We start from the raw sequence: 27,076 nt of genomic DNA, 5'->3' as shown, positions 1-27,076 counted from the left end.
TTCACTTTACCAGCAATTTACTTCCATAGATTTTGTTTTGAGAAAGGGATTGCGTTGGGTTTTGAGTTATTATACATTGCTGCTTCAGATTTCCAGCAATTTATTTGCATGGATAACTGGTTTACTTTTTTGGGAATGGGATTGCGTTGGGTTCTGAGTTGTTGTACTTTCCTTGATTTCCAGCAGTTTAATCGTTAAGTAGTTCTTTCTGAGAGTGGCAATGGGTCGATGTCCGGGTTGTCAGTTGCCTCGCGCTCATTGACGGATGAATGGGGGTGGCGCTCACGTGACGCAGAGGGGGCATCCCCGGGGTGACGTCACGGCGCCGATGTTGCAAGGTTCTAGAACGCGGTGTTGCGAATTTTTTTGTTTCTAAACATTCGGCGGCGGCTGGAAGTGGAGCCGGGGCTGGAGGGAGGGCGGAGGGGGAGAAGCAGGAGGGAAACCCATGCCCTGGCCCGGCTATCCTCCTGCTTGCTAGCCATGAGCCACCCGCCATCGGCCGGAGCGGGCGGCGGCGGCGGCGGGGTGAGCAAAACCGGCAAGCACACTGCTCCTTCCCCGGGCCCGAACGGCCTGTCGGCGGCGGCGACAGCAGCAGCGATTGCATCCGCCACCACCGCCGCTTCCTCCTCCTCCTCTTCCCCCGCTGCTGCTGCTGCCGCCGCCGCCGGGGCAGTGGGTGGCTGCGGGACGGCGGCGGCGATTATCGGTGTCGGTTCTCCCCCTCCTCCGCCCTTGCACCATCACCAGGCGGCGGCGGTGGCTGCCGCTGCTGCTGCTGCCGCCGCCGCCGCCCAAGAACTGACCTCGCTCTTCGAATGCCCGGTCTGCTTCGACTACGTCCTGCCGCCGATCCTGCAATGCCAGGCCGGCCACTTGGTGTGCAACACCTGCCGGCAGAAGTTGACCTGTTGCCCGACTTGCCGGGGCTCCCTCACCCCCAGCATTCGCAACCTGGCCATGGAGAAAGTGGCTTCGGCTGTTCTCTTCCCCTGCAAGGTAAGATGCTGTCACTCAGTCGGTGGCCCCTAGCGCACATTCTTCGTTGTATTTTTAAACCTCACCCTCCGCCCCCCCCCCACTTTGCACCACTGTTACTTTGGGTTTAAGACTGAGCAGCCCTCTGACACCCATTCAGTACCTCCAGGCATGTGCCCTCTGACATTGTTTATAGTTGACACTGTTTAAAAGCCCTTGTGTGAAATCCAAGGCACCTTTATCTACCCCCAGCCACATCCAAGTATGGTGGTGGCGTTCTGCATTTACTCCCCCCTGCTATTTAGGTGCCACTGGATGGTAAGCCAATGTCCCCCCTTAGTTGTCTCTGTACCTTTTGGGTTGGAATAATTTAAAAGGAACTTGGAAGTTCTGCAACAGGCAAGATTGTGGCCCAGGTGCAGGAGAATAGTCCTGAAATAGATGGCTGGTTTATTCAGCTGGTCCTGACATGATGGGCTGAACGACCACTTTCTGTTTATTACCTGCTTTAATGCAGTGTGAAGCAGGTCCTTTGGCCCAACAAGTCCACACCGACCCTCTGAAGATTAACCCACCCAGACCCATTTTCCCTCTGGCTAATGCACCTAACGCTACGGGCAATTTAGCATGGCCAATTCACCTGACCTGAAGGTCTTTGGATTGCGGGAGGAAACCCCGGCACACTCGGGGAGAATGTGCACACTCTGCATAGATAGTCGCCCGAGGCTGGATTTGAACCTGGATTCCTGGTGCTGTGAGGCTGCAGTGCTAACCACTGTGTCACCGTGCTATGCTGTCACTTTTCTGTTCACACAGGCAACATTTACAGATGTTTTTACTCTAGCTGTCTGGATAGAAACTTGGGAGGGAGGGCAGGCCATCTGAAGTCAGGCTGTGGTCATAATTTTGCCACAAGAGCTGAGGCACGTGGGTACACTTTCTGCCAGCTTTGCGGCATCGACAGCAGATGCCTCCCCATGTGTCCCACAGCCAGGTTTGTTTGTACGTGCACAAGGGAAGGCTGTTGCCACTTCTGCCAACGTTGCTACCACGGTGTTGGTTCTGGCTGTGTGAGGTTTGTGAGCTGATGGCATGACCGTAGGAGCTCTGAAGAAGGTGCCAAGAGACAACTGATTTTTGGTAGCAGATGAGGGAGCAAGTTGTGAGGGGAGGGAAAAGGCTGCAGGACCTCATCGAGTGAGAGATAGTGAATGATGTGAAACGACAAACCCGGGGGGAAGAAAATGACTTCAGATTAAACCATGAGAGGGTAATATTGGCCCAAGTTAAAGGTAGCAGATGACGGGTGTTAGCCTGAAATATGGACAAAGTGGAGTACAGGCATCTCTGTTGCGTAGAAGATGGAACATTTCATTTAAAGAAATCAGTGGCTGCTTTTGGATACAAGTAGATCTATGATTTTAGAGACATAAGGTAGCATAGGCTGTATGGCCTATGGTTAGGTAATTTTGAAGATCTGTTACTTTGATTTGGGCTAGAATTGGTTCTGTATAAATTCTTAACTCTGATGTGGTACATTTCAGATTTGAGAATGAAGCATCTGACTGATCATTTAAAATGTACTTGTGGCAACTTCGTTAAAATTACGCAGATTAGTGAACCGTCACTTTAATTGTGAAGATTCAAGACAGTTATTCATTCTTGTCAGTTAATGTTTGTGCTTATGGAAGGTGGCTACCAGGAAACTCAGTAAAGTCTAGTCTGACCATGTGTCAGAATCATTCAGTGATCAATGTCAGAACTTGTATTTCTGTGCAGATATATCTTTGAAAATTTGTAGCACAGTTTGCAGTCTGCTAATTCACCTAACCTGCATGAGTTCCTCAGTATAGTGTCCTCGGCCCAACTACCTTCAGCTGCTTCACCAATGATCTCCCCTTCATCAGAAGGTCAGAAATGGAAATGTTCACTGATAACTGCACAATGTTCAGCACCAATCATGACTCCTCAGATACTGGAACAGTCCATGCACAAATGCAACAAGATATGGACAACATCCAGGCTTAGGCTGACAGGTGGCAAGTAACATTCGCATCACACAATGACAGGCAATGACCATCGCCAACCAGAGGCAATCTAATCACCACCCCTTGATATTCAGTGGTGTTACCATCACTGAAATGCCCCCTGTCAACATCCTTGGGGTTACCATTTACCAGAAATTCAACTGGACTCCCCACATAACCACAGTGGCTACAAGAGCAGGTTAGAGGCTAGCAATGCTGTGGCAAGTAATTCACCTCCTGATTGCCCAAAGCCTGTCCACCAACAACAAAGCACAAGCCGGCAGTGTGAAGAAATACTCCCCACTTACCTGGATGGCTCTAACATCAAGACATCATCCAAGCCAAAGCAGCACACTTGATCAGTGCCTCATCCCCAAGCATCTACGTCCTCCATCATCGATGCTCAGTAGCAGCTGTGTGTACTATCCACAAAATGCAGTGCAGACATACACCAAAGTTCCTTGTATAGCACCTTCCGGACCCACGAACACGTCCTTCTAGAAGGTCAAGGTCAGCAGATACATGGGAACACCAACAGCAAGTTCCCCTCCAAGTCCTGACATGGAAATGTATTGCCGTTTCTTTACAGTTACTGAGTCAAAATCCTGGAATCCCCTCCATAAGAGCCAACCTACAGCATGTGGACCGCAGTGGTTCAAGAGGTAGCTCACCACCACCTACTCAAGGGTGACCAGGGATGGGCAACAAACAAGGCTGGATTAGAGTGGTGAAATCTACACCTAAAGTTTAGTAAGGCCTAGGAAGCTGTGAATACTGATTCAATATTGGAGATCAACAGATGTTTGAATGCAGAGTGAATAAAGGTATACTGCAATGGGTTGGGAACATGGATAAAAGTTGAACTTTGTCTTGTGGTTATCTACTGGTTGGAATTGGCTCGAGCTCAAAGAGTATAGGATTGTAGCTGAGCAGGCTTAAAGGGCTCTCTGGGCAATGTCCTGTTTTTATGTTCTTGTGATAATCCATTGGCCTGGCTAATGATGAGCTGGTTTGCCCACACTGGAGGACTGTTATTGTTGACTTGGAGGTACCTTTTATGGGGTTCAGACATTTCTGCACAGAGGCGTGTATAGCCTATCCTTGCACAGTGAACACACTGAGCCAGCATCTGCAAGATTGTGATGAGAGGTAGGTTTGGTAAGGGGAATGAATTTCAGCTTGAAGCTATGGTAACCAGGGACACTGTTGCAGAACTGCTTTCCAAAAGAGAAACTGTGCAGATGCTGAAATGAGTGCAGGAAATGCTGCAAAACTTCATCAGGGTTGGCAGCATCTGTGGAGGTAGAAACCGAATTAATGTTTCAGCACAGAACAGAAAGGTCACCGGAAGTTTCTCGTTTAACGTGCTGCCTGATCTACTGAGGCTCACAGGATTGTTACGATGCACAAGGCTGTTTGACCCATCGTATCTTTGCAGGAACAATTCCCTGAGGGCCCTTGCTCTGCCTCCTCCCCATAATCCTACACATTGTTCATGTTCAGGTAGCAAACCCATTTCAGATCCTGATCACTCATCGCTGAGATGTGGGGTGAAGATGTATTTCTTAAGGAATATTACTGTGAGGGTGTTTGTTGATTTGCTATTTGCCCTGAGACAGTGTATGGTTGCCTCATTGACTCCGTGCGATCTGAGTGCTTCAGTTATGACCTTGACGAAGGATTTCTGGGGTTACGACTGAAGGGTGCTATATATCATAGTCAAGTGGATGCAGGATTGGATGATTGTGTTCTCAAGATGTTGTTGTTGCACATGAATCAAGCATAGTAACATTGGAGTCAATGGGAATTGAGGGAAAATCTTCCTACTGGTTGGAATCTGATCAAGCTCAAAATATGGTTGTTCAAGGTCAATCCTCTCACCCCAGGGTGTCTCCGCAGGAGTTCCTTGGGGTAGATATTTTCCAAATGATTTGTTCATGAATGTAATCGCACACATCCTGGAGCAGTTAGGATTTGAACGTGAGCCTTCTAGCTCAGAGATACAGGTGCTACCGCTGTGCCATGAAAACCCTATCAATTAACACGCACCATACAACCGGAGAAGCAAACCTCAGCTTTTTTTTCTTAAACCTATACAGCTGTGTTATGGCACACCTCTGGAGCAGGTGGGTCTTGAGCCCAGGATCCCAGGTTCAGAGTTGGGCATCCTTCCACCACACCACAAGAACCTCGTTCCTCATGGTAGATGTTTTACTAATCCATTCCGAGATGTCATTATATACCTGTGAAGCAGGTGGGGTTTGAGCATGAGCCTTCTGGCTCAGAGATAGGGACACTACCACCGTGCCGCAAGAGCCGTAGATCCTTCTAGACATCCTCCGCTGCTTCACCAATCACTTTCCCTCCAACATATCAGAAACAAGAATGTTAGCCCATACTTGCACCTCAAGTTCCCAACTCCTCTAATGAGGCAGTCTTGGGCCACAGGTAGTTAGACTGAGGCAACGTTCAAGATCTGAAAGGCTAACTGTCTTCCTCTCCATGGACACTGCTGGACCTAGCGAGGGTTTTCCCAGAATTTTCCATTTTTATTTAAAGTTAGGCTTGGGCTGACAAATGGCAAGTAACATTTTGTGCACCCAAGTGTCAGGTCATGACCAACTCCAACCATGCAGAGTCTGACTGTCTTCCCTTGACACTCAGTGGCTCTAAAGTACTGAATGCCCCACCATTAACATCCTTGCGGCCAGGTGTTATTGACCAGAAACGCAACTGGACCAGTCCATATAAATACTCTGGCTGCAAGAGCAGATGAAGACTTGGGCATTCTGTGGTATTATCTCTCTTCAACTGTCCAAAGCCGGTCCACAGTCTAGAAAGCAAACGTCAAGGATGTGAAGAACACTCTTCACTTGACTGGATGCACCCAGTTCCATCAAAATTTCTGAAATGTAACAGCAGGACAAAGCAGCTGGCTTAACTAACACCACGTCCATCACCTTCAACCTTCACTGACTCTATCAAGGCACAACAGTGTTGTGTGCTATGTGCAAGAAACACTGCAGCAACTCACCAAGGATTATTTGAGTGGACCTTCCAAACCTACGATCCCCCGACCTGGAGGGTGGATTCACAAAGACACTACCACCTGCAAGCTGCTGCCTAGCCTTGTACCATCCTGACCTGGAACAATATTTCTGCTCATTATCACTGTGTCAAAGTCCCTTCCATGTAGCATCATGGACCTTCCTACACTACAGAGAGAGTGCAGTGGTTCTCCAGGGTAATCAGTAATGGGCAACAAATACTGAGCGAGCCAGCAGTGCCCACATCCTGTGACATATGAAGAGAGACTGGATTGGTTAGGACTATGTTCGCTGGATGTTCAGAAGAGAACCTACAAACTTCTATGTGGATGAGACAGGACAAACACCAGGAAGGATTTTGCTGATGACACAGGAGTCTGAACCATGGGTTGTAGTCGAAAGACTGGGACTGAGATGAGAAGAAATGTCTTCATCCAGAGAAGAGGGAGCCTGGGGAATTCTCTACCACAGAAACCATTTGAGGCCAAAATATCCAATGTTTTCAAGAAGGACTTGGATCCCTTTAGCTCTAAGGATATGGGGAGAGGCAGAAGCAGGGTATTGAGTTACATGACCAGTTGTGATGATATTAAATGTCAGCAGGCTTGAAGGGCTGAATGGCCTACTTCTCCTACTTTCTACATCGCTATAAAGAAGTCACTGTGACAGAATTGCGCAAGCTAGAGTGAGGGGTTGTGCAGCCCAGGCAGAGGAGTGGCTGATCTTAGAGGCACTAGTGATAAAGGCAGTAAAGTAAGGTACAAATGACAACACTCCATTAATGATCTAGATGAAGGAACTGAGGGCATTCTGGCTAAATTTGCAGATGATACAAAGATAAGAAGGGCAGGTAGCATTGAAGAGGTGGGGAGGCTGCAGAAGGATTTGGGCAGGTTAGGAGAGTGGGCAAGGAAGTGGCAGATGGAGCACAATGTGGGAAAGTGTGAGGTCATGCACCTTGGCATGAAGAATAGAGGAATGGGCCATTTTCTAAATGGGGAGAAAATTCTGAAGTCTGAACATCAAGTCCAGGATTCTCTCAAAGTAAACTTGCAGGTTGAGTCTGTAGTTAGGAAGGCAAATGCAATTATGATATTTATTTTGAGACGACTTGAATATAAAAGCAGGGATGTATTTCTGAGGCTCTATAAGGCTACATTTGGAGTGTTGTGTGCAGTTTTGGGCCCCATATCTGAGGAAGGTATACTGGCCCTGGATTGTGTTCAGAGGAGATTCACAAGAATGAGCCCAGGAATGAACAGCTTAACATATGAGGAATGCTTGAGGACTCTGGGTCTATACTCGGTGGAGTTTAGGGGTGGGGGTGCATCTAATCGAAACTTACAGAATATTGAATGGCCTGGACAGAGTAGGGGTTTCCATTGGTAGGAGAGACTAGGACCTGAGGGCACAGCGTTAAAGTAAAAGGAAGAGAGAGGGAGAATCCCCTTCAGCCAGAGTGTGGGGAATGTGTGGAATTCACTGCCACAGAGGGCTGTGGAGGCCAGGTTATTGAGTCTATTTGAGACTGATAACCCTTGACAATCAAGAATCTATGATGAGAAGGTGTTAAGACGGATCTCGAGGGTCCCGTCTTTGCGTATTCGTTTAGAAGGAGAGACAGAGACTTTACCGTTCGGCTCAGGCAAACGTTTATTACAGAATTTTGACTGGTAGATGATGCAACGAATTGTACAGCATGAATTCGTTGGAGAAGGCGTTCTGTCTTCCTCTTCGGATCTGGTGTAGTTATACTTCGCGCTTCCTCGAGTTCCCGGTCAGGTTCCCCTCGTTCGGTTCTCCCATTGGTCTGTTCACCTGTCTGTGAAGGGATCAGTGTCTCTATTGGTCGCACCGAGATACCTGTCCAGCTCCTGCTGTGCTGGACAATGGGCAGGCATCCTGGGCTCGGCAGTTTCCGATCTTACAATTTAATAGTCCATTGTTTGGAAGAGTCTCCTCATTGCTATGCGTCTGACAGGCTAGGCGTTTTCAATAGTTCTCCATAGTTGAATCAACAGGTATTATCATTTAACATAAGTTCCGATGGAGTTTTTCGTCAGCAAAAGACATTAACAAGTACTTTATCGATTAAGTGTTGTATTGGTGCAATTTACACTATCCGATAGTTACCGGTTTCCTTTATTAGCAATGAGTTCTTAATCAGGATGGTCTGAAACTGACTGACATGATCTAATCACTGAGGAATGTGGCCTCGGGCAGGCAGTCCTGCAGTTGCTGGGTTTATCCCACATGGCTGTGGTTTAGCTGTTACCTGACAATGTCTGTTCTAGTAATGATGCTCCCCTCCCTAGCCCCAGTGTGGGTACCCCGATAACAGATTATCCCCAACAAAGGCTAGAGAATGGGGATGAGTAACTTATCAGCCCTGATTGGCACACCAAGACGCGATGGGCTGAATGACCTAACTTCTGCTGCTATGTCTTTCTGGTCGATGAAGAAAAAAATGCCAGCAAGTTTGAAAACTTCACATCCGTAAATCTTGTCTCTCCTTATAGTCAAGTGCACTTGCCTGTCCATTGTAACTAGATGGATTTGATATAATTACAATTATAATTAGATACAGATAAATGCAGGAAGGATGCCTCCGTTAGCTGGAGGATGCAGAGTGAAAAATGTTTAGAACCAGGAACTGTAGTGTCAGGATGAGAACTAAATTATTTAACAGATGAGAAGGATTTCCTTCACGCAGGGTGGTGGTAAATCTGTGGAATTCTCTGAAGGCCCATCCATTGTGTATTATTCCGAGACACAATGTGCTAGATTTCTGGATATTAAAGGTATCAAGGATATGGGGAAAATAGTGTTGAGATAGAAGCCATGATCTGGTTCATTGGTGGAGCAGGCTCATGGGGCTGAATGACCATTTCCTGCTCCCATTACCCATATTCCTAATTGATATTTCAATAGGAGAAAGAGCAGGGCAGTGGAATTGATTGGATGGCTGCATTAAAATAGTTAGCATCAGCGCAATGGGTCATAAGGCCTCCTTGTAGTAATGTTTGATTCTCTGGCTCAGGGTCAGAGAATCTGTGGAGAGACCGAGTGAACCACAACGTACGTTTGTTGGTCTGCTTTACACTACTTGTTTCTGACTGCTCCTATGTTGTAGCTCTTTTGACATTGATTCCAGTGCACAGGCCTCTCTCTTTTAATAGCTCACACATATTGTTTCACACGTGGCCCTCTAACACATCCGTCATCAGTTCTGGTGAACATGCAGGGACCTTGTAGTAAATTTATTTGTTTGCTCAATGTTTGCAGTGCATCAGTCAATGGGATTATTTTATGGAGCCACAAAGCACAGAAACAATCCCTTTGGTTCTCTGTTGAAGAGTCATCTAAACTCAACGTTAGCTTCCTTTCGATCAGCAGATGCTGCCGAACCCCCTGTGATTTCCAGCATTTGTTGCTTTCAGTCTAACCAGTCAACATGGGCCATATTCCCAAGCCAAACTTAGTCCCACTTACCAATGATTGGCCCATCTCCCTCTAAACCTTTCCTATTCATGTACTTACCCAAATGTTGTTTAAATGTTGTAACTGTATCTACATTCATCACTTCCTCTGGCAGCTCATTCCTGTGAACCTGTGTTGGTGGGGAAAAGTTGCCCCTCATGTCCTTATTCCCCTCTCACCTTAAAAATATGCTCCCTAGTTTTGAACTCCCCTCCCCCCCCCCCCCCCCCCCCCCCCCCCCCGCACCAGGGAAAACCCCTTTGCTATTCACTCCATTTATGCCCCTTATGATTTTGTAAACCTCTGAGGTCAGCCCTCGACTTCCTGCACTCCAGTGGGAAAAAAAGTCCTGCAAAACCCAGTTTTAATGGATGCATCTAATGAGGTATTCAAAGTATCCAGTGTTCCCACACTGCATGAAGAGTGCTTTCACAAAAAAATGCATACGCTGTTAGTTTTAAAGCCTGCTTTGGCGAACAAGGATTAACACAGGATTCTGATGAGCTCAGTGAGTTTTGTTGAAAGTGGTAATATGTTACAGATCAGTGTCCTGCTCTGTTTCTAAGAAACTAGCCTAATCTGATATTCTGGTAGTTCAGTAAATTAAATGCTGCAGTGTTGAAAAGGCACAACTTGCATTTATATAGTGCCTCCCCAGGGTGGGGGAACATGGTGGCCTTGTGGTAATGCTGCAGGACTCCAAAGCTCCAGGCTAATGCAGTGGGGACACGAGTTCAAATCCTAATCAGGTTGCTGGTGGAATTTGAATTTGGTGAATAAATCTGGAATGTTCACTTAGTCTCCGTGGATGACTATTATTGATTGCCATTTAAATCCTCGCCAGTTCACCAGTGTCTTTAGGGAAGGAAATCTGCCCTCTTTACCACCTCTTGCCTACCTGTGACTCCACATCTGTCTTAGCTCTTGATTGCTGACTGAGCTGCCCACTTGTTGCAAGGCTAATTAGGGATGAGCAACAAATGCTAAATATACTAATGATACCCACATTCTATGAATAAATAAAGGCAGAGGGGGAGGGTATTTCAAAGTATTTTGCAACTATAGCAGCATAGAAACAGGCGTAGGCCAATCAGCCCCTTGAGCCTGTTCTAGCATTAAATGACCTAACGTTATAGACCTGTTTTGGCCCCAATCCCTTAATACCTTTTGCATTTAAAAAAGATCAATCTCTTATTTAAAAGTAACAATTCATGCAATGTCCGTTGCCATTTGAGGAAGAGTTGCAAACTTGTAGAGTCATAGAGCCCTTTCAGTGCAGATGGAGGCCGCTCAGCACGTCGAACCCTACTGACCCTCTGAAAAGCATTGCCTCCCACCCCGTTCCTGTAACCCCATACTTCACACAGCTAATTCACTGGGCCTGCTCATCCCTGGTCACTATAGGGGAAATTTAGCATGTCCAGTTCATCTAGCCTGCGCACCTTTGGACCATGGGAGGGAACCGGAGCACCTGGAGGAAACTCATACAGACATGGGGAGAATATGGGAAAACTCCACAGGTTCACCCAAGGCTGGAATCGAGCCTGAGTCCCTGGCGCTGTGAAGTAGCAGTGCTAGCCACTGTGTCACTCCCTTTCTGTGTAGAAGTATTTCCTAACGTCTCTCTTGAGCTTTCTGGCCTTAATTCTCAGACTATGCCCCCTAGTTCTCGAATCCCCAATCAATGGAAACAGTTTATCTTTATCTACCCTGTCATTTCCAGTTATACCTTGAAGACATTGATCAGATCATTCCTTGACCTTCTAAATTCTAGAGAAAATAGGCCTAATTTGTGTAATATCTCATCGTCCTCCCCTGAAGTCTAGATATCATTCCTGTAAACCTACAGTGTACCCTCTCCAAGGCCAGTATATCCTTCCTAAGGTGTGGTGCCCAGATCTGCTCTGTGTTCCAAATAAGGTCTTACTAGTTATGGACTAGATCACACTCCCTCCTCACCTAGACCCTATTATTTTTGTGTTTTAAAGGCAAGTGTCAGGTGTTGCCTTCTAGATACAATTTGAATGGTCAGACTACCAGTCTTGGATCAAGAGCACTTTATTCATACGTTACAGTTAAAACACAACAAAAAGAAAGAAGAAATCGGAATAACAACTCTATTGGAAAACTTAACATAATGCGTTATTTAACTACTGAACAGCAACTATTCCAATTTAGTAACATCGCATAAACGCACCATTTACAAAGGCAACTTCAGCAAAATAGATTTTCTCACATGCAATTGTAACAGCAGGAAGAGTTCCCCCACCTCCTCCCCACTCCACTGCTTCCTCTTTTCTGCCCCTCCCCAAAAAAAATCAAAACCCAGCTTTTAGCTGTGACAGAGAGAGGAAAAACAGCTTCCACATCCAGCTTCAAGACCCACCAACAACTGCTGAAAAGTTCAGACTAAAAATCCTGGTTTTGTGGGAGCTTGACCCCACCCATCCGGGCTGTTTCTAATGTTTCAACTTTTTTTTGTAAATAAGGTGCCTCAAACTGTTTACTGCATTAAAATAATTTGGCATCTCTGTCTTAAAACCTCTCTTCAGGAAAAAAAAGGACAGGACAAAATACACCTCTTAAAAGCTGGAGTATCACCATCACAATGGAGTTTGTATAACTGCAATGTAACGTCTGCATCCCTGTACTCCAGTTCTCTTGATGCAAAAGCCAGCATTACATTAGCTAACAATTCAGTTGACACTAGGTTCTTAGGGGGAGAGTGTCCTTGTCTCCAACCCATCACTCTTGTTGTCCACCAGTTCATAAGAAAACACTTACCAAATCCCTTGGTGGTGTTGACTGTTCCAGATTTTCTGTCTTCCTCGAAGGAGATCGGTGTGGACTTGTTGGACCGAAGGGCCTGTTTCCACACTATAGGGATTCTAAGATTATAAAGTTTCGTAGTGCATTTGCATAGCAGGGGGTGGATACTTCTAGCATCATGTAGCACACAAGGAGGCCATTTGGCCCATCTGACTGCAAGTTCCTTTTGAAAAGTATATCCAATTGCTTCCATCCTGGGAGTATAATGAGCTACAGCAAACAAAATTTGTTGCACATCAACATAAGGAACTATTCAAACAGGTTACTAAAAGCTGGGAAAATTAGTAGTTTCTTTAAAAGCATCTTAAAGGAAGGTGGAGAATTTGAGAGTAGGGGGCTCTGAAGGATATAGGGCCTCAGTGTCTGGTGATGAAACCATCATTGGCAATGAGGAAATAAGGAGTGCACAACTGACCAAACTGAACAAAGACTGCTCTTGGAGGCTCATGGGGCTGACAGAGGTTGAGCAGCCAGGGAGGGATTTGAACATTGAGGTTCACATTTTCATTTTAAAGTGCATGTCTGGAAATCAGTTAGCACCAAAATAGTGAATGAGCGACCTTGCTGGGGGAGCAGATCTTCAGTACTGCAGCTGGAATATGATCGGGGCAGAAACCTTCAACTGTGCCTGGTGAGCCAGCTTAGCTGGGCAATGCCATCTGGAGTAGTGAAAACCTTGGGAAAAGTCTGAGTGGGATTACCCGCTACAGTTTTAATAGCGAGAGAGCGATGGTCGGTTTCAGGAAACTTCAGTTCTTCATGTCTCTGATTTGCACTCTTTTCAGCACATCATGGTGGCAAGCACTCTGTCTACCCTCCCACTCGCCCCAACCTTCCAGGGACACAGTAGCCAACTTGGAGTCATTTACCAGAAAGCAAGATTGCAAACAGGCTCCAACCATCCCTGGTAACTTCTATTGTCTGCCCTTCTTCATTATGACTAACTTCAAAGTGGCAACTTAAAAAAAGCTGATTCTACTGAGGTGGCCCACTACTTACTGTGAATGTGCCTTTAAAAGTTGTCTTGAATTTTGGTCAGATTGAAACTAACAGCATATATTTTTGTAAAAAATCAATTTTACCAGTATTTTTGGAGTGGGGGATTTTTTTTGTGGCTTTTTTAATCCTTTATTTTAAGTGCCGAAAATATGATGCTTCGGACGGATAAAAGTTCTTAATACTCCAGTTCTTGATTATCATGTGCGGAGCTATCAATGTAATTTGTGCTGTGGATCTGTGCAGTTGTTATATAATTGGAAGTGATTGACGTTGCGTTGGGGGCTTGGTATTCATTTCAGCAGCTCTAGGCGCAGCTGTTGCACGGAAGATTTATTGCTTTGAAATTTCAGAGTCTGAAAGATTGGAGCACCAGCTCTTGATTGATGTGTCCATGAGACAGTTCTGAGGCAGCGTGACTTTGTTGGAGGATGTCTCATTTTATGGGACACTGAATCAAAGATCCAATCCCCACCAATCCAATCCAATTCCAAATGGATGCAAACGTCCTGCAGCACAATTTAAAAATAGAGCAAGGGAGCCTTATAGAGCCTCCGAAGTACATCCCTCCCTTGCTGTCATAACCAACGTTGCTTTTAAAGATAATCTGACCATTAGATTAGATGACTTACAGTGTGGAAACAGGCCCTTCGACCCAACCAGTCCACACCGACCTGCCGAAGTGCAACCCACCCAGACCCATTCCCCTACATTTCCCTCTGCCCCTAACACTGCGGGCAATTTAACATGGCCAATTCACCTAACCTGCACGTTTTTGGACTGTGGGAGGAAATCGGAGGAAACCCACGCAGACACTGGGAGAAGGTGCAAACTCCACACAGTCAGTCACCTGAGGCGGGAATTGAACCCGGGTCTCTGTTAAACACTCTGCCACCGTGCCGCCCACAAATTAGGATCCCATAAATGCCTTAGTGCTATCTCGTTTCCTACATTGTAACAGCGATTCCCCTTCAAACACTTAATTGACAGTTGCTTATCATAAATGCTAGTTCTCTTGTCAATACTTTAGCCTTTTCAGCTACAGGTTTGGGAAGTGGGGCTGCTTAGTTGAACTTTCACTTAGCTACTTAAACTGTACCGACATTAAGCTTTGGCTGCTTGTTTGCATCAGGATTTGTTGAGCATGGTGTTCCCAAGTTGTTTATAGCGGTTAATGATTTTTAATCCTGAAAGATTTTTTAACGTTTTCTGTAAAAGTTTTACCAGGTTGGAATTGGCTAAAGTAGCCATTGACCGTTCCAAGCAGTTGGCCAAGGAGGTGAGGGTCATAGTTCCTGAATACCTGCACCCCTCCCACCGCTGCATTCACACCCAGGCGTCCCACCTGGTGTCCACCAGTGCTCCAAAAGTGTTTGATTTCAAATAAACCTATTGAACTATAACCTGGTGTCATGTTATTTTTGTCCTGGTCCACCCCAGTCCAATACCGACACCTCCACATCATGACTCTCTGCCTTTAGAGAGAGAGGTGGGCACTGTGGAGGCTGGAGTATATTATTTTCCCCTTCAACTCCATATTGATGTATTGCGCCCCCCTCCTCTCTCTACCCTACCCTATTTTTGTTAATGTTGCACAGACCCTGTTTGTAAACTGTTCTTTAAGTGGCATGGATGATTTGATTTTTTTTTTCTCATATAGAGTCCGAAGTGTACAGCATAGATATTAGATTAGATTACTTACATTGTGGAAACAGGCCCTTCGGCCCAACAAGTCCACACCGACCCGCAACCCACCCAGACCCATTCCCCTACATTTACCCCTTTCACCTGATACTACGGGCAATTTAGCATGGTCAATTCACCTAACTTGCACATTTTTGGACTGTGAGAGGAAACCTACGCAGACACGGGGAGAATGTGCAAACTCCACAGCCTGAGGCAGGAATTGAACCCTGACCTCTGGCGCTGCGAGGCAGCTATGCGAGCCACCGTGCCGCCCTCCATCTTCCATACCAGGAACTGCAAGTCCATTTGGATAAAGGATCCCTGTCAACTATGGCCCAAAGGTGATTAAACCCTGGTCCTGATGTTTTTATAGAATTTCAGAGACTGTTTGCCCTCCCAGTTGCCTTCCTTTCCCCCAGGATCTTCCTTCCACAGCCCTCTGGGTGCCCTGGCATGCTCCATTTTCTGCAGCTACTCCCTTGCCTGCAACTTATGTTTCTGCTTTGTGACCCTGAAACCTCTGCTCCAACCACTCTGTCATATTCCTTGCTCATTGTATCAACATCAGGCGGTACAGTGGCTCAGTGGTTAGCACTGTTGCCTCACAGCACCAGGGTTCCAGGTTCGATTCCAGCCTCTGGCGACTGTCTGTGTGGAGTTTGCACGTTCTCCCTGTGTCTGCATGGGTTTCCTCCAGATGTTCTGGTTTCCTTCCAAAGACCTGACCAGGTCAGGTGAATTGGCCATGCTAAATTGCCCAGAGTGTTAGGTGCATTAGAGGGAAATGGGTCTGAGTGGGTTACTCTTCGGAGGGTCAGTGTGGACTGGTTGGGCCGAAGGGCCTGCTTCCACGCTGTATGGAATCTAATCACTAATCATGACCTGTCACATGAAGGGTTATTGTGCATATCTATATAAAGCAGTCTCCATCAGGCAAAGTGATGGAAGATCACGGTGACTGGGCGACAGCCTTTGTCTAGATACCTTATGTGAAGCCTTCTCCTGGATGTAATCATTATGTACTAAGTTAAAATAAAATATAGTGGTTGCTGGCAGCCTTGCTTCTTGCATTCCTCATCCTCTTCAGCGTTGGACACAGCCAAATGAGATCCACAGAATCCCCTTTTACTTCATGCACTTGTGTTTCCATGGTCTCCATTAATATTTAACTATCACCATTTCAATGTGTCAAAAAAGAAATCCAAAGTTTTCCACGACCTTATCAGGGAAAGAAGTTGGCAAAACAAGGAGGTATTAGGACAGGTTTGCCAAAGAGGTTAGAGCGAGAGAGATAAGGTGGTGTACAGAGCAATTTTCAGAGCAGAGAGCCCAGGCAACTGAAGGCAATAATAGGGAGCCTGAAATCTTGCAGACATGATATACTTCAAAGAAAATGTCTGATTAGTTAGAGTTACAGAGTTGACCGGTACTTGACCAGACTTGTGGACTAGTTGTCCCGGTTAGGGGACTAGTTCCCCTTGTATTCAGGAAGACGTTTTATTAGATTCCCTACAGTGTGGAAACAGGCCCTTCGGCCCAACCAGTCCACACTGACCCTTCGAAGAATAACCCACCCAGACCCATTTCCCCTCTGACTAACACTGGGCAATTTAGCATGGCCTGACTTGCACATCTTTGGACTGTGGGAGGAAACCGGAGCACCCGGAGGAAACCCACGCAGACACTGGGAGAATGTGCAAACTCCACACAGACAGTCGTCTGAGGCTGGAATCAAACCTGAGGCCCTGGTGCTGTGAGGCAGCAGTGTTAACTACTGAGCCACCGAGCCACCCCAATTCTAGCATTAACTGTGAACTTGACAGTTTTCTTGTTCTGTAATAATTCCTGGCTCTTTGACAGCAGACTAAGTTTTGTCAGTAGTGGCTGTTTTGTTAAGAGTGAATAGCATAGAGGTAAGCAGTAAACAGATTAGGAAGGTGTGGCAGGTGACCTTTTCTGAAGGACTTGCTGAACCAATTTGAATTTTTTAACAACAATAATTCAGCAGCTTCTATGTATAATAAATAAATTGGTAGACTTATTGTGTCAAGTATTGCAATTTGCCTGTCCTAACATGGCTCTCGTATGATTTATCAAATGACACTCATGTGAAACACCCTGGTTTATTTTTAAATGTTGGATTTACTATTATAAATACATATTGCTTTTGCCCAAAGCAATCTTTTTCCTTTGCAGCCATAACCTTCCGAGTGCTGGATCCTATCAGAACCCTGAATGCACTGTCTCTGAAACTCTGGGCTATATAGTCGAGAGATGGGTGGGGTGATGTTGATGGTTATGTATTCATTAGCTTGAGTCCGTCTCTGACCCCCCGACCCCACCCTCTGTTCCTCAGTATCTCCGTATGTAATGAACAATACTAATGTTTAACTTTAGCAGGAGTGTTCAGGAAGGAGTGAAAGCGTTGCAGAGAGACTGCAGAAAATATTTTGCAAGAATGCTTTTGCAGACTGTGGGACTTGAGCTGCTTTTTTTTCTTTATTCATTCATGGGATGAGGGTGTCATTGACGAGACCAGCATTTATTACCCATCCCAGAGGGCAGGTAAGAGTCAACCATATTGGCAGTGGGTCTGGATTCACATGTAGGCCAGACCAAGTAAGGATAGCAGTTTCCTTCCCTAAAGGACATTAGTGAACCAGATAGATCTTTCCAAAAATTGACGATGGTAGTTGTTAGACTTTTTATTTCCAGATTTTTGTTATGATTAAATTCAAATTCCACCATCTGCCATGGTGGTATTTGAACCTGGGCCTCCAGAATATTAGAGCTGAAAATGTGTTGCTGGAAAAGTGCAGCAGGTCAGGCAGCATTCAAGGAACAGGAAATTCGACGTTTCGGGCATAAGCCCTTCATCAGAAAGCCCTTCATTCCTGATGAAGAGCTTATGCCCGAAACGTCGAATGTCCTGTTCCTTGGATGCTGCCTGACCTGCTGCACTTTTCCAGCAACACATTTTCAGCTCTGATGTCCAGCATCTGCAGACCTCACTTTCTTCTCCAGAATATTACTTGCGTTTCTCGATTAACAGTCCCAAAAATGATACAGTTAGGCCATCACTCCTGCCCGGGAGGTAGGCATAGACTACAGAAGTTGAGGCTGTTCTCCTTGGAGAAGAATGAGGGTAGATTTGATTGAAATCTCCAAAATTGTGTCAGTTATCTGGAGAGAGGGGGAACGAAACTGTTCCAATTAGCAGTAGAGTGATTGGTGAAAGGAGCAGCAGTGAAATGAGAAAGAAGTGCTTTGGATAGTTTTCGGGTTAAACCCTGTTGCATTACTTGAGAGTGTGGTGGAGACCAATACAATGGAGGACTTCCAAAGAGAATTGAACAATTTATCTAAAAATAGAAAATTTGCAGGGCTGCCCTGAAATGAAAGGAGATGGATTTAGCTGAGACACTTTTGCAGTGAACCAGCACATACACGGCAGGTGGAATGGCCTTTCTGGTAACTGTTCCATGATCCTACTATTCAACTTCGACCTATTCACACGTGAAGGTTGAAGTGTTTCAGGAGCTGTGTCTCTCCATTGGTCACCACCTTCAAAAACTGAATGATGGAAATTAAAATGGAAAAGGCAAACCTTTTGATTATGCAACAGAAGCATTTTCGTCCAGTCTTAATGCAGTCTTCCTTTGACTTCATGAGATTCTAAAAACAGGTACTGCCAAGTTCAATACAAACCTCAACATAGGAGAAGTGCTGAATTGGGAATGTCACATCAATTCCAGATGCTCTGGGGTCATGAGCTCAAATTCCACCATGGCAGTTGATGCAAGTTAAATTAATAAAATCTGGAATTGGAAGCTAGTATTATAGTCTCAGAAATGGTGACTATGCTTAATTGTTGTGAGCGGCCATCTAGTTCACTAGTCTTTTTGGGAAGGAAGCCTGTAGTCCCTACCCAGACTGGTCAGTTTAAGACTCCAAACCCACAGGGATGTTGTTGATTCTTCACTGTCCTCTCAAATAGTCTAGCAGTTTACTTTCAGTTCAAGGACAGTCCAGAAAAAGCAACAAATGGTGACCTTTCCGGCAATGCCAACTTCCTGTGCAAGAATAAAGAAAAGTATGCTTTGATCTCCAAAGGAGTAGGCCACTCAGCCCTTTTGAGAGTGCGTTTGTTTCTCATTCAATATGTCCATGGCTGATAATCCAACTCTGTACACTCTTCCTGCATCACCCTCTTGCATACAACAGAACGAATCGTAGAATAGAATCCCTACAGTATGGATGCAGACCATTTGGCCAGTCCAGACCAACCTTCCAAAGAGCATCCCACCCAGACCCATTCCCCTACCCTGTCCCTGTAATCCTGAATTGCCCATGGCCAACCACCTAGCCTGGACATACCTAGACACTATGGGCAATTTAGCATGGCCAGTCCACTGCACGTCCTCTGATACGCAGGGAGAATGTGTAAACTCCACACAGTTACCAGAGGCTGAAACTGAACCCGGATCCCTGGCACTGAGGCAGCAATGCTAACCACTGAGCCACTACACCGCTCCTTTGATCCCCTTAGCCACAAAGCTATATCTACCTCCTTCTGAAAACATCCAATATTTTGGCCTCAACCGCTTTCTATGACAGAGAATTCCACAGGCTCCCCACTCTGAGTGAAGAAACTTCCCTTCATCTCAGTCCTTGATTGCCTACCTTGTATCCTTAAACTGTGATGCCAGTTCTGGAAAAAATCTTTCCTGTGTTTACCTTGTCAAGTCAAGTTAGAATCCTATCGAAGATTAGCCATTTTCAAACAAATAATTGATGAAGCCTCCAAACTAGGCATCTGTTTGATCAAGATGGATCTGCCCATCAAGGACCAAGGGGTGTGTGTGTGTGTGGCCAGAAGATGGAAATGAGGTTTGAATGAGTACTTCGCATCACTTTAGAGAAGAACAAGATCTAGAAACCGAGGAGGGGGTCTATAAATATCTGGACAAATTAACATTGAGAGGGGAGTGGTATTTGTGGTTTCAGCAGGCTTGAAATAGAATAAGACTCCAGCTCTCATGGGGTGTATTGCATGCTGCTGTGAGAAGCAAAAGATGAGTTTGCAAGAGTTCTGACATTCATCTCCAAATCCTTTCTGACCATGGGAGAATCATAGAATCCATACAATGTGGAAACGGGCTGTTTGGCCCAACAAGTCCCCACCAACCTTCCCAACGAGTATCCCACCCAGACCCAATCCTCTACCCTATTACCCTACAGTTTATCCCTGACTAATGCAGCTAACTTACACATTCCTGAACACTGGGCAATTTTGCATGGCCAATTCACCTAACATGCACATCTTTGGACTGTGGGAGGACACTGGAGCACCCGGAGGAAACCCACACGGACGTGGGGAGAATGTGCAAACCCCATACACAGTCACCTGAGGCTGGAATCGAACCTGGGGCTTTGAGGCAGCAGTGCTAACCACTGAGCCACCATGCCACCCCAAGAGGTGTTAGAGGACTGAAGGACAGCTAATGTACCATTCAAGATGGGGAGGGAAATACAGGTCGGTGAGCCAGACATCAATGGTAGATAAGCCTTTTGAGGGTGGGGAGGGGGAAGAAATCCGAATTCCTATCCAATTGGCAAAGCACTGATTTACCTGCACTTCACTCAAACTACTGTCCTGCATTGACTGTTTAAAACATGGTGTCCTGTACATTGGGAAGACCAAGCGTAGACTGGGTGACCACTTAGGAAAACAGTTGCGCATTGCCTACAGAAATGACCCTGAGCTTCCTGTTGCTGGACCCCGAAACGTTAACTCCGATTTCTCTCCACAGACGCTGCCAGACCTGCTGAGCTTTTCTAGCAATTTGTTTTTGTTTCTGATTTCCAGAATCCGTAGTGCTTTCGATGTTCACTTCGCATTTAAAACTGTCTCTAGTTGGTAGCCTGGACTTAGTGAGAAATGTGTCAAACTGGGAGGTGAGGGAAGGTGGAAATAGAGCTCATTCACTAATTACACACACAGATTAACTTAGTCAGGTAATGAGGGGCATTAGTCATACTTTCATTTTGAAAGAATGGCTTGTATTGGCATAGCGCTTCTCATTACCACCGGATGTCTCAAAGTACTTTGCAGTCAACACACTTTTGTAGATAGGCAAAAGTGGGTACTGCAGATACTGGAGATTTGAGTGGTGCTGGAAAAACACTGCAGGTCTGGTAGTATTCAAGAAACAACCCTTCGTGGTGAAGAGCTTTTGCCCGAAACATCGATTTTCCTGCTCCTCAGATGTTGCCTGACCACCTGTGCTTTTCCAGCACCACTCTAATCTAGACACTTTTGAAGATGTCATTGCTCATGTGATGTGAGAAGTATGATAATTTCTTGCAAAGTGAGCTCATGCAAACAGCAATCTGATGAACAACAGACGTTCTGGCTTGTTTTCGGTGTGTTGATGTTCAAGGGATAAATACTCTCTCTGTCACTGAGGACAACTGCTCATTTCTTCCTCAAAATGGTGGCATAGGATTGTAAATATCATCCGAGAGAGCAAATTGGTCTTAAGTTTAAAGTCTTCCGAAAAACGGCATCACCGACAGCTCAGCAGTCTACCATTGCTCCACTGGCAATGTCAGCAAAGTGTTTTACATCTGAATTGGAGCACTGGGGATCCAGGTTCGATTCCACTCTCTGGTAACTGTCTGTGTGGAGTTTGGACTTCTGCATGAGTTTCCTCTGGATGTTCCAGTTACCTCCCACAGTCTAAAGATGTGAAGGATATGTGGATTGGCTATGCTAAATTGCCTGTGGTGACTAGGGATTGCAGGCTAGGTAGATTAGCCATGGGAAGTGCAAGGTTACAGGCATCGGGCATTGTGTGTGGGCTGTTCTTTGGAGTATCAGTGTGGACTTGATGGGCTGAATGGCCTGCTTCCACCTGTGTGGATACTATTAGAGTGGAACTTGAACCTTCTAACTCCGAGGCGAGAGTGATACCAGTGAGCTGGGGATGACTCAGAGGCAAGGGGAGCTAGAATCACGTAGCACCCTGGTAACCTGTGGGTAGGTCATGACTGGCCACGGGTCAGCAGGGAGGCGCTCAATAGTGTTGAGTCACTGGTTAACTATAAAATATAGTTAGTTGGAAATTTCTGAATCTACTTCGGTCGCATTGTGGTTTTTACTGTAATGGGAAAGGCCAATCATTGCACGTATTTACTCCCAGTTTGGCTGGTTTATCGAGTTCAGCCAGGCTTCGCACTGTGGTTGCCACCCACATGACAGACGCTGTGCACAGATACACAGTGCCACGTAGGCTGTGGGACACGCTGTTTCCATTTCCTCTGTTGTTGTCACTTCACATTTCACTGGTGATTCAGCATGGGGTAGATTTACTGTTCTCCACCAACCGGCCTTCGAATGGCACAACCCTCATTTCTCAGCACTTTTTAAAATATATTTTCTGGGGTTTTTTTTGGCTCATGCAGGTCTGTTTATCTCTGTTACATTTAGCTGTTTTAATCAGGCAGATCGAGTGATGGATTTGAAAGTCTGATTTTGCAAGGGGCCTGCAGTATCTTAATTTCAGTCCTTTTCATAATGCTGTTCCCTGTTCAAGCCCTCGCTCCCTCTCACGCTCCCCTCAAAAGTTACTCTAAAATAACAGTACAGGTGGGCAACCCTTTATCTGAAATCCGAAAGGCTCCAAAGTCCAAAGGTTTTCTTTTGTGAAGTTTTTTTTTCTCATTAACAATGTTGTTTGGAGTGCACAGTTAACCCAAGTCGACACCCATTCGATGTGAGTCACTCAGGTGTGATGTGCGGGAGTGTGGCCCAGCAATGGCAGGCTTCAATTCTGTTTCAGGGCCTGTTTTATTCAGTAACTCTGCTCCTCCAGTAATTTTTTTTTAATTTCACCGTCAAACTGTCACTTGTTCTGAAATTCAAAAACTTCCAAATTCCGAAAACCACTGGTCACAAGCATTTCAGATAAAGGGGCCTGTTCAGCCACTCCCTACAGCTCAAATCCTCCAATCCCGGCAACATCCTTGTAAATCTTTTCTGAACCCTTACAAGTTTCACAACATCTTTCCAATAAGAAGGAGGCCAGAATTGCACGCAATATTCCAACGGAGGCCTAACCAATGTCCTGTACAGTTGCAAGTCCTTGAGGCAGCACTGTTGTGCCAATCTATTTATTCTAACTGGAAAAAGTGGTGCAGAGTATTGAGTACAGGAGTTGGAAGGTCATAATACGGCTGTATAGGACATTGGTTAGGCAACTGTTGGAATGTTGCATGCAGTTCTGGTCTCCTTCCTATTGCAAAGATGTTGTGAAACTTGAAAGGGTTCAGAAAAGATTTACAAGGATGTTGCCAGGATTGGAGGATTTGAGCTATAGGGAGAGACTGAACAGGCTAGGGCTGTTTTCTCTGAGCTTCGGAGGCTGAGGGGTGACCTCAGAGGTTTACAATATCATGAGGGGCATAGGTAGGGTAAATAGACAAAGTCTTTTCCCTGGGGTGGGGGAGTCCAGAACTAGAGGGCGTAGGTTTAGGGTGAGAGGGAAAAGATATAAAAGAGACCTAAGGGGCAACCTTTTCATACAGAGGGTGGTACGTGTATGGAATGAGCTGAAGTGGTGGAGGCTGGTAAAGTTGCAACACTTAAGAGGCATTTAGATGGGTATATGAATAGGAAGGATTTGGAGAGATATGGGCCGGGTGTTGGCAGGTGGGACCCGATTGTAATGGGATATCTGGTCGGCATGGATGAGTTGGATTGAAGGGTCTATTTCCGTGCTGTACATTTTTATGACTCTATGATTGTGCTCCTGTAGTCTACCTGGGAATTTATAGTGTAATCAGAGTTTGGGATATTCTCACTTTCTGTCACACTCGCCACAACCCCCCCGCCCCCGAAGGATTAAAGGTGAATTTGGTTAGCCGTAGCACTATTTATAATGTGTCTTATATGTTGATGAATCTTATTGTCATCAGTTGTCAACAGTGTGTCTGTTGAATCATTGTGTTGTCAGTTTGAGGAGCGTATGTTAATGCATGTACAAGAAGGCAGTTCATGGAACTAACCCTATTACGGTCATTCTGGGGTTTCTGCCTTGGCCATTTAGCTGAAACAAATTAACTGTTGCTCTGTATGCCACTTCTGTAGTGGGCTCTGAGTTGAGCCCCACTGTCTCCAACTTGGACCAAAGTCTGTCATGAGGAGCGTTATATTGGCTGGGGTGCCACCCTGCACAGTGCTGGGACTGAGGATAGTAACAGGAGTAGACCATTCAGCCCGTTGAGTCTGTTCTACCATTCAGTGGTAGCATGGCTGGTCTTTGGCCCATAGCCCTTAGTACCTTTTACTTAACAAAAAATATATCAATCTAACAACTGATCCTCTATCCACTGCCATTTGTGGGAGAGTGGCAAGCTTCTCCTACCCTCTGTGTGTGGAAATGCTCCCTAATGTGTCTCCTGAATGGTCTGGCCCTCGTTCTGAGACCATGTCCCCTAGCTCTCGACTCCCCAACCTTGGAAATGGTTTATCTTTATCTACTGAAAACTCTGATGAAGAGTCATCTATATTCAAAACATTAGCTTGTTCTCTCTCCATGAGTACTGCCTGACCTGCTGTGATCTCCAGCATGTGCTGTTTTCAGTACAGATTTTCCTAACTGATCTTTATCTACCCTGTCTTTTACTATTAATGCCTTGAAAATCACCCTTAATGTTCTAAATTGTCGAGAAAGTTTGTCTAATGTGTATAATGTCTCCTCAAACCTAACCCCTTAAGTCCAGATATCAATTTTGATTCACTTGTACCCCTCCCTCCCCAAAAAGCCAAAATATCCTTCCTGAAGTGCTCTGATCTGCTTGTTTGAGGTCCAACCAAAGTTCTGTACAACTGTAGCATAACTTCTGATCCTCGTTTTCCAGTTCCCTCAATATAAAGTCATCATTCCATTAGCATTCTTGATTATTTTCTATGCCTGCTTACGACATCTTAAAGATCCACACTCCTGAATCCAGGCACGTCCCGCCCAGCAGTGAATGTCCAATGTCAGTTGTTCCCAAACTGTTTCCCGCTTTGGTTCGTCGGGATTTGAACCCACAATGTTGGCATCATCTGCCTCTCAAACTGGTCATCCAGCCGACTGCAGTGGCGGGAGTGTAACACTCAGAGATGGCACCATCCCAACGAACATTAAGCTAAGACCTCACTGGTCCATTCAAATTTCCCACTGCTCTAAAGAGAAACAGTGGGAGGACTTCACCCCCAGTTCGCAGACTAATTAATATTTATTCTGGAAGCAGCATCACTGGCAAGTGCATTTTCCACTTATTAACACCTTGCTACTTCTCACATGCACAGTTTGTTACTTTTTTCTCCATTGCTTCCATCTAGAAAAACTTAATTTGCTCCACAGTGAGTAGACAAAACATATATTAATGCAAGTTCTTTCTTTCGTGGCAGGGTGAGTTTTGTGTCATCAATAAATCTTCCTTTTTTAATATAAAAAAAAGTTGTAAGCAGACATCATTTGGATTTCACAACAAAACAAAGTGCTCTTTAACAAAAGTGGCATGGTGGTACAGTGGTTAGCATTGCTGCCTTTCAGTGCCAGAGACCTGGATTCAATTCCTGCCTCGGGCAACTGCCTGTATGGAGTTTGCATGTTCTCCCAGTGTCTGCGTGGGTTTCCTCCCACAATCCAAAGATGTGCAGGTTAGGTGAATTGGCCATGGGAAATTGCCTGTAGTGTTCAGTGAAGGAGTAAATGTAGGGGAATGGGTCTGGATGGGTTGCTCTTCAGAGGGTCGGTGTGGACTTGTTGGGCCGAAGGGCCTGTTTCCACACTCTAAGTAATCTAATCTTTTTTTAAAAAAAAAGCAAAATACTGTGGAAACCTGAAACAAACGCAGAACGCTGGAGGAACCCGGCAGGTCTGGCAGCGTCTGTGGAGAGGAACAAAGTTAACATTCCTAATCTGGTATGACTCTTCAGAACTCAATTCTGCTGTTAGTTTTGGAGTAGTCATGCTGGACTCAAAATGTCAACTCTATTTCTCTCTCCACAGATACTGCTGAGTTTTCTCCAGAATTCTATTTGTTCCTACCTTTTTACTCCTTACCTAACATGGGAGTAAGGTGATGTTCACTGAGCTGCATTTCAGTAGCTCACATGGACAATATTTCGGTGGAGATACTCAGATGTCTGGGTCAAAGTTGATTTCTTGTATGAGGAGTGGAAAGGGAGGAGGGTACTGTCATTAAACATTGTTTGTTTCTCTGTCCCCTCCCAGTATGCATCGACTGGATGTCTGCTGACCCTCCATCACACTGAGAAGCCAGACCACGAGGATGCCTGCGAGTATCGACCTTACTCCTGCCCATGCCCCGGGGCTTCGTGCAAGTGGCAGGGCTCCCTGGAGCAGGTCATGTCTCACCTGGTGCACGTCCATAAGAGCATCACAACCCTGCAAGGGGAGGACATTGTCTTCCTGGCCACGGACATCAACCTGCCCGGGGCGGTGGACTGGGTCATGATGCAGTCTTGTTTCGGGCGGCACTTCATGCTGGTGCTGGAGAAGCAGGAGAAGTACGAGGGCCACCAGCAGTTCTTCGCCATCGTGCTGCTGATCGGCGCCCGCAAGCAGGCCGAGAACTTTGCCTACCGGCTGGAGCTGAACGGGAACCGCCGGCGCCTGACCTGGGAGGCAACCCCTCGCTCTATTCACGACGGTGTCGCCACAGCCATCATGAACAGCGACTGTCTGGTCTTTGACGCGGCCATCGCTCACCTCTTTGCTGACAATGGCAACTTGGGAATCAACGTCACCATTTCGACTTGCTGTTCGTGATATTTATGTGGTGGAGGTGTTTGGGGTTGCTGGTATTGTGATGATCTCTTGCTTATTTTATTTTTGGTTGTCTTCTCTAGATTAGACACAAAATCATTGTGAAGCTTTACTGACTGTGCCAATTTATTTAAATTATGTTGCCATAATAGCTTTTTTTAAATAAATATATATATATATTTCA

General features: G+C 45.7%; 1 protein-coding gene across 1 annotated transcript; it reads left to right on the top strand.

Annotated features, from left to right (window-relative positions):
* Positions 1-296: 296 nt before the first annotated feature.
* LOC132821430 (E3 ubiquitin-protein ligase Siah2-like) lies at positions 297-27,076 on the top strand. The gene is made up of 2 exons (XM_060834015.1): positions 297-1,002; positions 26,338-27,076. Exons 1-2 carry the CDS (start codon positions 484-486, stop codon positions 26,893-26,895), a joined length of 1,077 nt encoding a protein of 358 aa, XP_060689998.1. The 5' UTR covers positions 297-483; the 3' UTR covers positions 26,896-27,076.

This window comes from Hemiscyllium ocellatum, chromosome 13 (genome assembly GCF_020745735.1).
Source record: "Hemiscyllium ocellatum isolate sHemOce1 chromosome 13, sHemOce1.pat.X.cur, whole genome shotgun sequence".
NCBI classification, from domain to species: Eukaryota; Metazoa; Chordata; class Chondrichthyes; order Orectolobiformes; family Hemiscylliidae; genus Hemiscyllium; species Hemiscyllium ocellatum.
Note: the sequence above shows the minus strand (reverse complement) of the source record. Positions and strands in the feature narration are given on the sequence as shown.

Coding starts and splice junctions, on each gene's coding strand:
- LOC132821430 (XM_060834015.1), top strand. CDS start 484: ATGAGCCACCCGCCATCGGCCGGAGCGGGCGGCGGCGGCGGCGGGGTG. Junction 1,003..26,337: donor CTGTTCTCTTCCCCTGCAAG/GTAAGATGCTGT, acceptor GTCCCCTCCCAG/TATGCATCGACTGGATGTCT.